The sequence below is a fragment of the Cygnus atratus genome, chromosome Z (assembly GCF_013377495.2).
Source record: "Cygnus atratus isolate AKBS03 ecotype Queensland, Australia chromosome Z, CAtr_DNAZoo_HiC_assembly, whole genome shotgun sequence".
Lineage (NCBI taxonomy): Eukaryota > Metazoa > Chordata > Aves > Anseriformes > Anatidae > Cygnus > Cygnus atratus.
Genome location: NC_066396.1, coordinates 35506054 through 35520111, shown reverse-complemented (window position 1 = coordinate 35520111; position 14058 = coordinate 35506054). Strand labels below are relative to the sequence as shown.

Below are 14058 nucleotides of genomic sequence, written 5' to 3'. Positions count from 1 at the left end.
ATTGTCTCTTGTTAAACAGACCTATTTCTAAATATGCAATTTATTTGTGATTTGCTTTTTGCTGTGGTTTATGCTCTAACTTGCATTATCTGAACTCATAATAATACTTCTTAAGCTATTATTAAAAAAAAAAGACAGTTTAATTAATTAAACTTCTTTGATGTCTGAAGTACATATCTTTCAAACATCATTTTGTTCAAAATTCTTTTTAGAAGAAAGTGAAGAGGAGAATTCTTCTTTCATCCAACTCGGTAAGGCACAGATACATGAAAAAACACTGCCACTGTATTATAATGCCAGATAAGACAATTCTTCAAATCTGAAAAAACTAGAAATAACGTCAACACTCTTCACAAACTTCTGAACTAAAGAAACTTTCATGTACTACAAGATAATCTGTTTAATCAGAAAATTATGTGTTATTCAGTGCCTCCACGGTTATGATACACATTAAGTATAAACTTAAACAATACCTAAATACCTGAATTACAGACATCTGGATTTCTTTTTATGAAAGCAAAATGATAATATATTCAGGAAAAAAAAATATTGTTTGATATCATGCTGGTGTCATACTAAAAAATCAGGAAACTAATGCATCTTAACATTTCTTCCATCTATTTCACATCTACATTATTTTTGTTTTGTTGATTAAATCTTAAAGTTTATGAAAAAGCAGTTATCTATTATATGAAGGAAGCATGATAACTGGTAACTCTATTTTAAAGTTTAGTTTAAACACCATGGTAGAAGACTTCAGTTTTATTTTAAACCAAAAATATGCAATATACACAGTTTAACCATTTTAAAAGTTCTCTGTTTCTGAAATGAACAAATTTTCAGATAAGTAAACTGCCTTCTTCGTACAAATAAAAAAGTTACAGTTGTTAGAGGAGTTAAACTCTGGGACAGGCAAGAAATTCACAGATAAACTAATAGGTTATGTTTTTATAGTACTATAATTGATGAACTGTATTACATCAATTAAAGTAAGAAGGCAGAATAAAAATTTCAGTTACATACTTTAAACCAATACATGTGAATTTCAAACGAGTGATAAACCTTAATCAATTCAAATAAAAACAAATACAACTGTCCTTTTGAACTGTTATGAATGTAAAACTGGATAGTTAATCTTGTTTAAGCATCTTCACCTTGACATGTCTCTTAGCCCGTAGGCAAAGAATTACTGTATTTGAAACATGGCGTTTAAAGTGCTGAGGAATTCGTTTAGACTTACATCAAGGATTAGAAAAAAAAAAAAAAAGTCCACTATGGTCTGAGTTCCAATTTAAGGTATACTTATTATAACACAGATATTGTATCTAGCTATTTAGCTGAACACAACAGTTTAAACATGTAATTTTAGCATGTACTTCTCCAATTTTTAAAACAAACAAACAAACAAACAAAACAAAGCAAAATTAACCTGAATGGTAAGAGTCTGCAAGATTATAATAAAAAGAGAAATCAAACATTCTCTTACACATCTAATAGTAATATAGAACCGATTATACAGCTGCCACTGGGTGGCACCAAACACAACGGAGAGAAAGGTAAACATACTTTGCTTGAAGTTCCCGAATCTGTTCCTCTTTTTCCTGGACTTCATTTTTCAAAGACTTAATGGTGGTTGATTGCTTAGTGATTTCATTATTCGAATTCTATATTGGAGAATATTAAAATATAAACAAATCATACTGAATATTATCTCAGCCAACAGTAAATTTGTTTGAAATAATGGGATCTGTAAACTTCCCCCTATTACATGAATTTTCTTAAACGTTAACTGGAATTTGTTACATTGTACAAAGGGAGAATTTTTACTTTCCAGCAACACTTAAGCAAAAATATTTTCATTGGAAAATATGCTCAAAATCAGTACCCTTCCATTGGTATAAAAATATATGATTAATAGATGTTCCCCAGGACACCTGCAAGCTCAAAGCAGTATCAGGACCAAATTTTCTCTTGCATAGCACAGTTAGCTAAAAAGGTAACAGGAAAGAAGAGAAGTAAAATCAGTTCTGTATTTGAACTATATCCTTGAATGGTTCTAGAGCACAAGAGAATATTTTCCAATAATCCCTTTCATCTTGTTCATTTGAACATACAAGAAAACCCACAGCAGGAATTGTTGTTTTTGTGTCCCTTAAAAATCAAAGCAGAAGACAAAACATTTCCATTCAGCCATACTAACATAAATAGACTCATAGACTCATAGAATATCCCGAGTTGGAAGGGACCCATAAGGATCATCAAGTCCAGCTCCTGGCACCACACAGGTCTGCCCAAAGTTTAGACCATGTGACTAAGTGCACAGTCCAATCGCTTCTTAAATTCAGACAGGCTTGGTGCAGTGACTACGTCCCTGGGGAGCCTGTTCCAGTGTGCGACCACCCTAAATCCTGTACTTCTGTAACAAAAAGGTATGATCTTAATGTTCAGGCACATGTAATGCCAGCTATGAGGAATTATACAGTTACCTTTCATTGTTGTATATAGTAAATTAAAAAAAATAATCCTCAACTCCTCCATGCAAACACACATATAATATACCCAAGATTTAGTTAAGAACTATTGAATCACTCTGCAGAAACACATATATAAAATTTAACTAGAGTAGCCATCTTAGCAATCTGAGCATATGCTTTGAATGCCATTGCTGAAAATGGCAGCTCAAATCTATTGCATGTAGAGATTTCAAAACTCCAAAAGGTGTTGACAAAATATGCATATGCATGAAGGGTATGCACAACACATATGCATGTCTTTTTGCAGGTTCAGCCAATGTGCTAAAGCATTTTACTCATTATGTATAAACAATAAATGAACAGATCAGACATGCTGTAAACAAAGATTCTTCAGGAGAATTTCTCTGCTCAGTGCAGACTTGTAACACCTATTAACATTAATGGGAGTATTGTACATAACTCTGTGGACCTCAAGGGGAGTATATATTCTTGTGTGCATAGTTAGATGTAAAATATTGTTCTTAATAACTTGTCTAGTCTATTTGCTATTATTATAATGTGAGGTATTACCAGAAAATTGTTAAAATGATGATAACAGAATATTCCTGAGTTTTCTGAGACCTGTTTGTTGAGGTTGAACTTCATTAGTATGAAGCACAGCACCCAGTTACATGGTTTACATACCAGATATGAACTTGGATACTTAGGTGGGCCTCTGCAGAGGCTGAGAGGTAAAGACATATGTTTACAGTATTTTCCGTCCAAACTCATCACCCACACCTAACACACTTCTACCTACTGGCAAAGTTACAAAGAATCATTACATACAACGCAAACATTGCAAAGTTAGCTCAGAGAAAAGAATGAACAAAACCAGGTACTTTGAGATTTTGAGCTGTAAGGAAAGCTTTTGCAGCTTGTATCTTCAGGCATTCAGAAGAGTAACTTTCTATAACCTCAAACAACAGTTGACAACTTTTGTAAATTTACTCTGCTAAAAATGACTTACAGGGCTTACATTTTTGAAAAATTATCAGGTCAAAATAAAGCTAACAGTGACTTGATTTAAGTAGCTTTTAAGGCCCTCACAGTCGAAACATTCATCCAATTTATCCACCAGTGAAGTCATTCTACTAACCTGGATTTGGAGTCACATATTATGTTTATTTTAAATGTGGTTTTGCCTAGATCATTAATATTCCATTTTTTAACATTGAAAATGTAAGACTTCTTTAAGAAGGAATTGAAAGTCATATTAGTATTTTTGACATCAGATTCATATATGATGTTAAATATTTCTTGTTAAATGTTTCCTCTGCTAAAGAAACAAACAAACAAAAAACCTTTCATTTTTCAATAATGTAGTTTGCATTTCATATGTAGTGGACAAACAGTAGATTTCTAGCATGAGCGTTACTTATATTTTACCAAAAAATCCTAATTTTTTATTTTTCTTATTTTCATAAAGGAAACGACTACTGGATTTCTGGATGTCACTCACATAAAAAGAACTAACCTTATTAACAGACATTAGCACTCAGCAGCATCAGAAGCAGACGAGGCAAAACCAAATCTGAAATCAACACTGAAGAAGTCAACCTGTATGGTTTTAAGACCTCTTTCTCATAAATTAAGGAAATAAAATTATGTGCCTTCCCAGGGCTACTTTCTGCTGCCTGAATCTCTTCATCGATGTGACCTACCGTTACTAATTCCTGACCTTAGAATTTATGCATTCAATGTCCTATGGCCAAGATCTATATAATCATCATTACCATCAATAGTTAAGACGTCTGAACACTACTCTCTCTCTCACCCGACATGAGCTAGCACTACTAATCCAGTACTTAGAGACAGGCACGTAATATGGCCTTCCAGCAGGCCCTTTGGCAGACAGCTTGCTAGCGTGCGTTTTCTTCTAGCAGCACGAAGCTGTACCATTTTGACTGTCTATCTTTACTCAAATATGAAAAAGAAAACGAAGAAAAAAAAACAACCAAAGACACTCTGTTGTACATATATTTCATTCAGTGAGAAGAGAGGAAGAAAGAACTAGTATGTTCCAGGCAGGCCACCCCTTGAGAAAGCTCTCAGATACATCAACACAGCCTAGAATCTACATCATTCACATACAATATTCACCAGAGACTGAAAAATGAAATAATCAACAAGTCAGTATTTTCCTACCAGCTAATCTACAAAAACACTAATACAGAAAGAATGATCTCTCTTTAAAATCAAGAATAGTAGTGACATGTAAGTAACATAACACTGTTACATGAGCTGTACAATGTGCCAAAATTCTATCCTTCTCTTTCACAGATAGCTGTTTGCTTAGCTCCTTCTTAAAAGAAGCAGAGTAATCACCACAATGCTCATTAAAGCCATTCCACAGCACTTTTCAACAAGATGCATTTAATTATTGTGTGAAAACTCAATAAACTCCCTTTTTGGCCTATCTGATCTGCAAAAATTGTTTTAATTCTTCTGGTTATGACTACATTTCTATTTAACATCAAAGATCTAAAACCTAAGCTGCTAATCATTGGCTAACATATATTAATGATATGCATATGTGTGTGTATATATATATATATATATGCTTGACCCAGTTATGAAATACTGTTCATGTGAATTATCCTCAGCACCGGATAACGTGTTCTGTCACCTTTAGTTTGCACTGCAGCTGTTTCATCTCTAAATCAATGTTCTTTGAAGGAGCTGGTGTGGCTTCACTCTTGCCAGCAGTTTGAGACAGATGTTCTCTCAACTTCAATTTTCCTTGTAAGTCTTCCTTCTCCTGTTGCCACTTGGCCAGGTTAGAGGTCAACACCTGTTTTACAAACAGAAGCAACAATCACAATTGCATAGTAAAAATACTTCTGCTTCATCATATCAGATGCTTCTGTGTTTTATAATTCAAGATGAATGAAACGGTATATATTATCTATAATTATGGTACATAATGCTGAGTACGATGCTGCTGGCTGGAATCTCTAGTCCATGCAAAGATCAAATCTGGCAGGAAAGAGAATTAAAGTAACATTAAAAACAAGATTTTTTTTAAAGTCAAGCTGATTCAAGTTTCACTGTTGCAATTTCTACCATGACAGGCAAAAATTACCACGTACAATAGTAAATGGTAATTATTAATTACTATTAGTAATAGTAGGTACTGTTAAAACCTGTTTACCCAGAATTTCTCTGGGATTCTAGAATTACTTCTACACCAATGAAGAAATACCAAGCTGTCTCAGACACCAAGGTGTATTAAGGGTGGTTAAATGTCAAAACTGTTTTAATGGTGACCACTGTAAGCTCACTTGAATTGCTGTGTTGACAACTGCTATAAAACATACACTCTTCTCTTGGCTTTTGTTTTGATATTTGTAGGGCTTGTAGAGGTTAAAGCAAAGTGGACCAGCTGCACTAAATATCTTCTGGTTGGCTGGTCTTTACTCATGTTGTGCTATTTCTTCCCTTTCACATATACGCACCATAGCCAGAGAACCACATATTCCATAACCTTGACTCTAGGGCTGAGGTACTTAAGTGGTAAAAGCCAAGCTGGAGCAGGACAGGATAACAGATGTTAGTTGTTTATTCCACTGGGTAGGTCTTACCACCCTATACTGCAGCCAAAATGCTTCTCATTTAGCAACATAAATGCTAAGTCCAATTAGCAGACGAGGCTTGTTAGGGATTTAGTTCAAATAAATAACATGCAAACTAACTCTCAGTCTTGTTGCACTTGATTGACAACTGACAAGACTTATTTAATCTTTGTAACAATATATTTCATGGTACTCCTTATAGAGATAATCTTTTAAATAAAATATTTGTTTTAATTTAGATAATATTGAATGTTATTCTATGAAAAGGGGAACTGAAATAATCTTCATGATAGTGCTTAACTTTCACAAATCTGTAGTCAACCCAAATGTTAGGCCCACTGATGGCCTAACAACTCTCTGCTCCTTAAGAGCGTATCTACAGTACTATCTTATTATTCCAAAGAAGATTGTAATATGGTAGTTTAACATAAGGAACAATTATACAAAATGGTATTGAAATCTCTCAAAGGGGAAAAAAGCTTCCTTTGTGAAGAATCCTGATAAGAAACTGGGAAAGATATTACACCTTAAAATGACTAAATGTGTGCCTGATTATATGCTTGTACACACACACCAAAAATGTGTGACATAAGGTTAACGACAGTGCTCTTTTTCCAAACGTTGTATTATTTAACTGGAAATCAGATTTTATACTGTTTGCCTTTATTAAAAATAAAAATAATAAAAAAAAAATTACATTTATGTACTCCCATTTCCATACTGTTCATATGATGGAAATATTTATTTCCATTACAAATGATGAGAGAATGCTTGCATATGTTACACTAGCTTAAAAAACTATCACAGATACAAGAAAATGCATTGTATATAAAGTTAAAAATCTAACAGTATTTCACACTCAGGTGCATTTATTAAAACCAGTGGGTAGAATACATATATATCTGAGATAAGTACTGTTCTTCGTAGAAGGGTTAGTCTTTCCATTCCCTTCTGAGTCTGCGGTTTTTACTGACCAAGAGATAAATAGTGTTAGTGTGTTTAGTAATTGGCAGTTCCATAACCTGTTATATTATTCTCACAATTAATACAGTATGGTTACAACACAAAATGAAGACTACTTTAACAAACAAAACCAATAGCAGTACAGAAAGATATGGTATAGGAAGGTATACGCTTTAGGTTAATTTGTCTAGTATTGCCAATATTTCTACATGCAGAATTTCATGATTCAGTGTTTCTATAATAAATTATTCATAAAAAGATAAGAAAAAAAATCTTAGCTAGATCAATATCTCTGATTAAAATTAGAGATGCCCCTCTATCTGCCCAAGATAGCCAGCTACTTGCAGAAGTTTTTAGGCAATTTAAGACTGCTGCCAGCAAAATGCATCAGATCTGAAATGCCATGGTTGCAGCAGCTACTTACCAAAACCTGTCATTTCTGAATACACTGAAAAAGAAAGGTGTTTGATGGAACAGGTGCCAATACTTTCTTATAATATATACTTAAGTGAGGAAGTAGAAAAATATATTTCAAATACAAATGTATACAAATATTAAATGCAGAAACAACATCAGACTTAGGGGAGATGTGTCAAAGTAGTATACAAAAGAAAAGCATCCATTAATTTGCAAAAAGCAAAGACAGACACACAAACGCAATCAGCACCAAGCTGTTTATCTCCAAAAGCTGTACAGACTACATCAATAGTGTTACAGGGTGGTTAGGTTGGTTGCTTTGATTCCCTTTTTTTTTTTTTTTTTTAATAATCCTGTTGCATTGTTCTTTTATTTGCGGCACATTGAAGGGTATGAGAAAATTCTATATAAATCTATGTAGGATATGAAAAACAGCCCTTCTCCCCAAAAATATTTATGTCTAAAGGATATACCCTGCTTTACTTAATTAATAAACAAGTTTGTTGCCCAGTTGCTCCTCACCAGTCTCTAAGTTTTAGGTCAAGTCTTTCATTCTTTTTTAGACACAGGAGATTTTTTTGTGTATGCGCTACCATGCACACAAATCCTGAATGACAGAGTAAAAAGGATTTACTCCAAGGGAAGAGGTCACTAGGATGAAAGGTAGAATCTTAAACACCAGCTAGACCAGATGTTTGTAAAGGCAGGCTACTGCTGTTCCTCCAAGATGTAGCGGCCTTTGTCTGCTGCACCTCCTCCAGAGTGTTTTGGCTTAACAGATGTTTATAGATTCAATATTTTAACATCCATCTATCTTAATCTCCTTGCTCCTGGTATACCCATGACACTCTGTTCTGCTGTACACAAAGGGATAAGTGATGAAATCTCCGTTTCTGTGTAGTCAATGTAAAACTCCCAGTGACTCAGCAATGCCTTTTACCATATGCCCTCTTCTCAGAAACACGACTGCATGGAAGACCCAACGGATTCACGCAGGAAGCTCCTGGAATAGCCTATTGCTCCCCTGCATCACAACAACCCTGTGAGGAGCTTCTAGCAGTCTACAGGAGAGTCACGCTCCTACTGAAACTGGCAAATGTGACAATGATATTTCTATTGGTGGTTGTTGCTACTGCACTGCCACAATTCTAAAATGGTTTATACACTGTTAGCAGATTAAATAGAATGTGTTTCTAGGCAAAATTTGAAAATGGGATATAACTCTGGCATTCTTGAAATCCTCTTCAAGCACTGAAAACCTTATTTTACTACTTATTTTGTAATCCAACTATAACCAATATAAATATCTTTAAATGTGTTAAAATCATATTTGCTTTGAAACTTCGCATCCTAAAACGCTGGCACACAAAAACATCACAGTGTGTATGGAAATTTCTTTAGTAGACTTGATTTCAACAAATTCCTTTTCTTTTCTCTAAAAAAACTTCCTACAGTAGGTAATAAAATACGTTTGCTCTACTGCACAGCTCCAGTACAAAGTTCCATTTCAAAATCCAGCACTGCTTGTCTGAAGGTTTTAAAGCAAAACGTTCTTCTTTATCTCAATCATGAAAAATATACAAGATAAGCAGTACTTGTTGCAAACGTAAACCACAACAAAACTTTTCAAAACATTTGTAAGCATTGAGTTAGGCATTTGTGATTTTACACATACTATCAAATATTATTATAACATGATAAACATATTTACAATATACAAGTCAAAATTTATAGTAAGTCCCACCAATCTTGACTCTTTTGTTCACTCGAATCAAAACCTACCTCTGCCTGAAGGATCACAGAAAACAAAGCTAAAATTAATAGAAGTGGTATGCAGCTATTTGAAAATATGAAAGCTGTATACCAATTCTAGACTAAAAAGCCAACTCTACTGCATACTTAATGTGATCATATAGAGAAAAGGCCAATAATTCCAAATCCTTAGTGAAAGTTTTCTTCTTGCAAGTGCTTTATGGGGTTGCTTATTTAGTATTCCAGACAGGAATACATAATACAAGTGTTTGGTGATTTAATACCCTATTTCTAAACTGAAACAAACACCCCTCAAATGCAAGAAAAAGTTATAAAACATAAAAGTTGTCACTTATTCTTCTGTTTTTTTTTTTGTAAAATCTACTGTATCACTCAGGTTTTTTTTTCTTTAGCCAAATGTGGTTATCAGCAGCAGACTTTGTTTCACAAAATATCAAGTAAATGAAGGTAATATAGAGGACTTTTTGCCAGTGCTTTAGCTAGTTGTTAGACTTCAGTAGCCTTTAGAGACCATTAAGTACCCTTTGGCTAATTGGCCAATGGTAGATTAATCCTCTTTTTATTCTAGCAGCACTATTTTAACACCCCTTGCACTCTGTCAGTGTAGTATCTGAATGACAAAATAATATTGTGCATGAATAATAAGCAGAAAAGTTAAATTAACATTTCATGTTTCACATGCCATACCTATGTGTCAGGGAAAAAAAAAAAAAAAAAAACCTCCTTTAAAGCCACTGACATTCAACTTTTTTAAACAATCTCATGTTGACATCTTATTGAGGTGAATCTTCCTAATTACTGCTAATTGCCTATCAAGAAAAAAAACACCTTTCCTTGAAGTGCAGTTGTCTAGTATAGATGAACATAGCTCCAGTGTGCATAGTAAAGACGGGCATGACACTTGAGGTGTGCTACATTATTATGAGGTCATACTAAATATGGTTTGCAATGAACAAAGCAGCTTTTAAGGATGTTTAAGGCACTGAGAATGTCAATCTTTCATGAAGTGTTTAAATTAGTTCCCAGCAGAGGAATACAGATATCAGCATGCAGATAAGAGGCATATTTTTCATCTCAGTTATTTTAGTAAAGAAAAAAATACAGTTGTCCTATCGATAATGTCACTGTAACACAATCAGAGTTCATCAGCTTTATAAAAGTAAAGCATACACTGTTATCTTCAAAACAGCCATTTCACACATACAAAATGCAAACTCAACTATTCTTGGAAATACAGGTGTTATTGCCAACAAATTAAGACTGTTTTTTATAAAAAAGTCTTTGAATGTCTTCCTAATCATGTGTTAGTATTGATCAAACACAAAGAGTAATCATTGTTTATAAAGGCCATTTACTGTACATCACTTCATAAAACTTTTAATGCAATTTTAATGTAGCTACTTTGTATCAAAATGAGGTTCATAAAAAATTTAAATTTATTCTACAACTTAAAAAAGCTTAGCGTTACAATATTTGGTCTAGCTACGGCATTTTATGAAATGAAAAAAATATATGAAATTAGTGCAGATAGGTCCACTTTTTTATTTTATTTTTATATTTGTAAAGGACAATAATGCCACACAGATCAAGACCAAAGCATTTACATCTATTCCATAGAAACATATGAACACTCATGTATAAGTGGATCATTCTAGGCCCAATTCTCCAACAAATCGTCTATTGTTATAAGCAACAGAGAAGCCTGAGTATACAACTGCATATTGTGCACATAATGGTTTCTCAAATTATGGAGAATAAGGGAAACTATAATAATCTAGGTAACAATTTTTTAATATGATGAAAATGCTTTTCAAAAATGTCATCTGTATAAAACAGCAATTCAAAGTTAAGCTTATTGACCTGCAGCAACTCAATTCCAGCTTGCATTTTCGATCAGTTTCAGTTTTATATCTCTGTATGAGTAAACACTGCTGTATCCCATGCCTAATTTCCGTATATATTAAGAACACTATCTTGCTTTCATACTAAAGCAGATGCAGCACTCCATCTGTCCTTGCAAATTTCAAAGGAGTATAAGAACTATTAGCCATGTATGTAATGCTATTTATATAAGAATTTTCATTATGATCAATTATATGATCTCAACTATGTACTTTAATTTTTGTAGGAATTCAGTTTCCAGTGTGAAGATGCAAACTGTCACAATATACAGATGTTACAATTGGGTAGGACCTTGCCTAAAGGCCTTCACTATTCCACATAAAGAATTAAGGAACTCAAAAAAATATATATTCTTTAGAGATAAAAACATTTGAGATTAAAGTATTTTATACAGTATCATAAACAATTAAAGTTTAACTTATTTGAACTACTTCTACACAGACACAACACCTTAGCAAGTGAGTTGTGAAGCTATGGTGAAAATAGAAAACCAGTGTTTCCAGGTATTTACCATTGCTAGTTAAACAAATACATACTGACTTAGGTCCTCCAAAACCTAATCTGCCTGAACCCCTTAGCTGCTGGTATATACAAATAAAGACTTCCATCAGATGTATAACATTTGCTGCAAAATACCCACACCTTTGTGGAGACTAGAAAATTTTAAATGAAGACATGGAATCCATGCACTCTTTTATAGTTAGGACCAGGTTTTACTGCACGATTTTTTGCAGCGTTACACAGTATTTATCCGATTTTCACCAGACATGAGAGTTGGGGCAAACTCATAAAGCTTGAAATTTGAATTTTTCATCTAGGGTCAGGGATAGTGCTTGCCATATTCCCCCTGCTTACTCTTAACACATCTAAGCACTGCAAATGAACTACTTGCATGAGAGCCAGTCAGGGAATTTCACAATCCCTACAACTCATTACGAATTTAACAGCAGCAATACTAAGTATTCATATGTTTCAGATAACACATACAAATATGCTGCACTAAAACTCATTGGGGGAAAAAATTAATAATGCTTCCATCTGTTTTCCGTATAGCTCGCATAAAATAGAAAGAAACCAAAATGAAAATGCTATTTTAAAGACTGTTTTTAAACTTTCTTTTTATTTATGTGTTTATTTCCAAAAGCATACAGCTTTATATCTTTAAAAATTAAAAATTATTTTAAAAGAAAATATAACCAAGAAAGAAACTAAACAGCTGAAAGAATGGTGAAATATTAATTTAACCTCTCCTCATTTCCATCTGTTTTAGAGAGTGAACCATTTTCTATTGAAATATTTCTGCATCTCAATATATAAGTGGGCAGGAATTCTGTACTTGTAGGGAAAGCTGTTCCATCTACCATACTCTGGCCTCATCTTTAAATATTGCTCTCATTTACTTAAATCTCAAGTTTTAAGCTGTTAAAGACTGTTTTCTGTAAACTTATAGAAATCACTTTTAAAAGACACAAAGGTTTGGAGTTGTCATATGGGTATTTTGAGATAAAAATACTAAAAAATACTAGAAAATATTCTCAAAGGTGGGTTGCAGTATTTGAGAAACAAAAATTATTAATATGAGGTGCAGGTTTGAATTTATGCAATAATTTGTAACTGCTTCCACAATCAACAGAAGCTGAAAAAAATGTCCTCAGGACATTATTATTATTATTATTATTATTATTATTATTATTATTATTATTATTATTATTATTTCATACGGTCAATTATGTAAAAGCAAAATATTTTGTGTGTAGATTAAATTAATAATTTTAATTACTGGAAATGTTCAGGGTTCTCACAGAGCAGGTCAAAAATAAAAATACACAACAAAGGGCTGGAAAATGAAAGATATAAAAGTCTGGAACTTCTCTAGTCATATAAAGGTAATACAGTACAAATAATAATATATTACTTGATGATTTTCCATGTAAGAAAATAAAGGCATATTGCTAGGCACTTCTAAGGGGTATGAGGAAGTTGATGACAGACATTGTGAGGGGGGGATATCAGGATAGGAGATATTTTTCAAAATCACTAATTGCATTAAAAATTAACTCTGGAATGTATTGCATTTAATTTAAAATGGTAATTCATCCCTGGATTCTCATAAATGAACCCCTACAGTTTTATCTTTAATTTGCATTATGTTATCATTGAAACCCCAACTAAAACAACAGACATAAGTGAACATTTTGGGGTAAAGTATTCCTTATATATTAACTTGCTGAAGAGACCTTAAGGAGGAGACGACGTATTTTCTGGCTAATGTGTAAACTGAAATATATGTTCCCTATATCATAATTATGATCAACAGTGTGACTCATTTGGGTGATTAATTTTTTTCACATACATGAATAATTTGAAGACAATATTGTGGTTGCGCCAGATCCCTGCAATCCAAGGATCCAGCCTGAAGCAGATCTACAACTGCCATCTCTTAGTATTTCCCTCATTTTGTTCTGCTTGCATCACTGAGATAAGAATATACAGGTTGACTCATACATTTCTCTTTGATGCACGTAACAGCCCAAAGATCACAGGACCACCTTTGAATCCCCAAATGAACAGAAAACTGTGCACAGGCACAGTTCAGACATCAAACAGTATATAGGCTTTTCCAGTGCCTGTGAATCTCATGAGACATGGTATGGCTAGCCATACAGTCTCCATTACCAAGAAAGAACTTCTTGCCACATTAGGCATCAAAGGTAGCCAGAGTGACGTAAAATGCACCTGAATGCAACACAAACTATGGGAAGAGTCCATGACTGCCTCATTAATTGCCACTTAGGCAATTAATGACATTTAGGGATAACAAATCAGATGGCGCAGAGCATCAGCAAGAAGTACTAACATTATCCTATCTTCTCTAGCAGTAGGTCTAGGAAGTCCAGGCAGTTCAGGCACACATA

General features: G+C 33.6%; 1 protein-coding gene across 1 annotated transcript in view; it reads right to left on the bottom strand.

Annotated features, from left to right (window-relative positions):
* CNTLN (centlein) overlaps positions 1–14058 on the bottom strand; it is a 207473-nt gene that overhangs the window by 33685 nt on the left and 159730 nt on the right. The window contains 2 exon segments of the mRNA XM_035558564.2: positions 1567–1664; positions 5143–5307. Coding sequence (XP_035414457.1) covers positions 1567–1664; positions 5143–5307 — 263 coding nt within the window.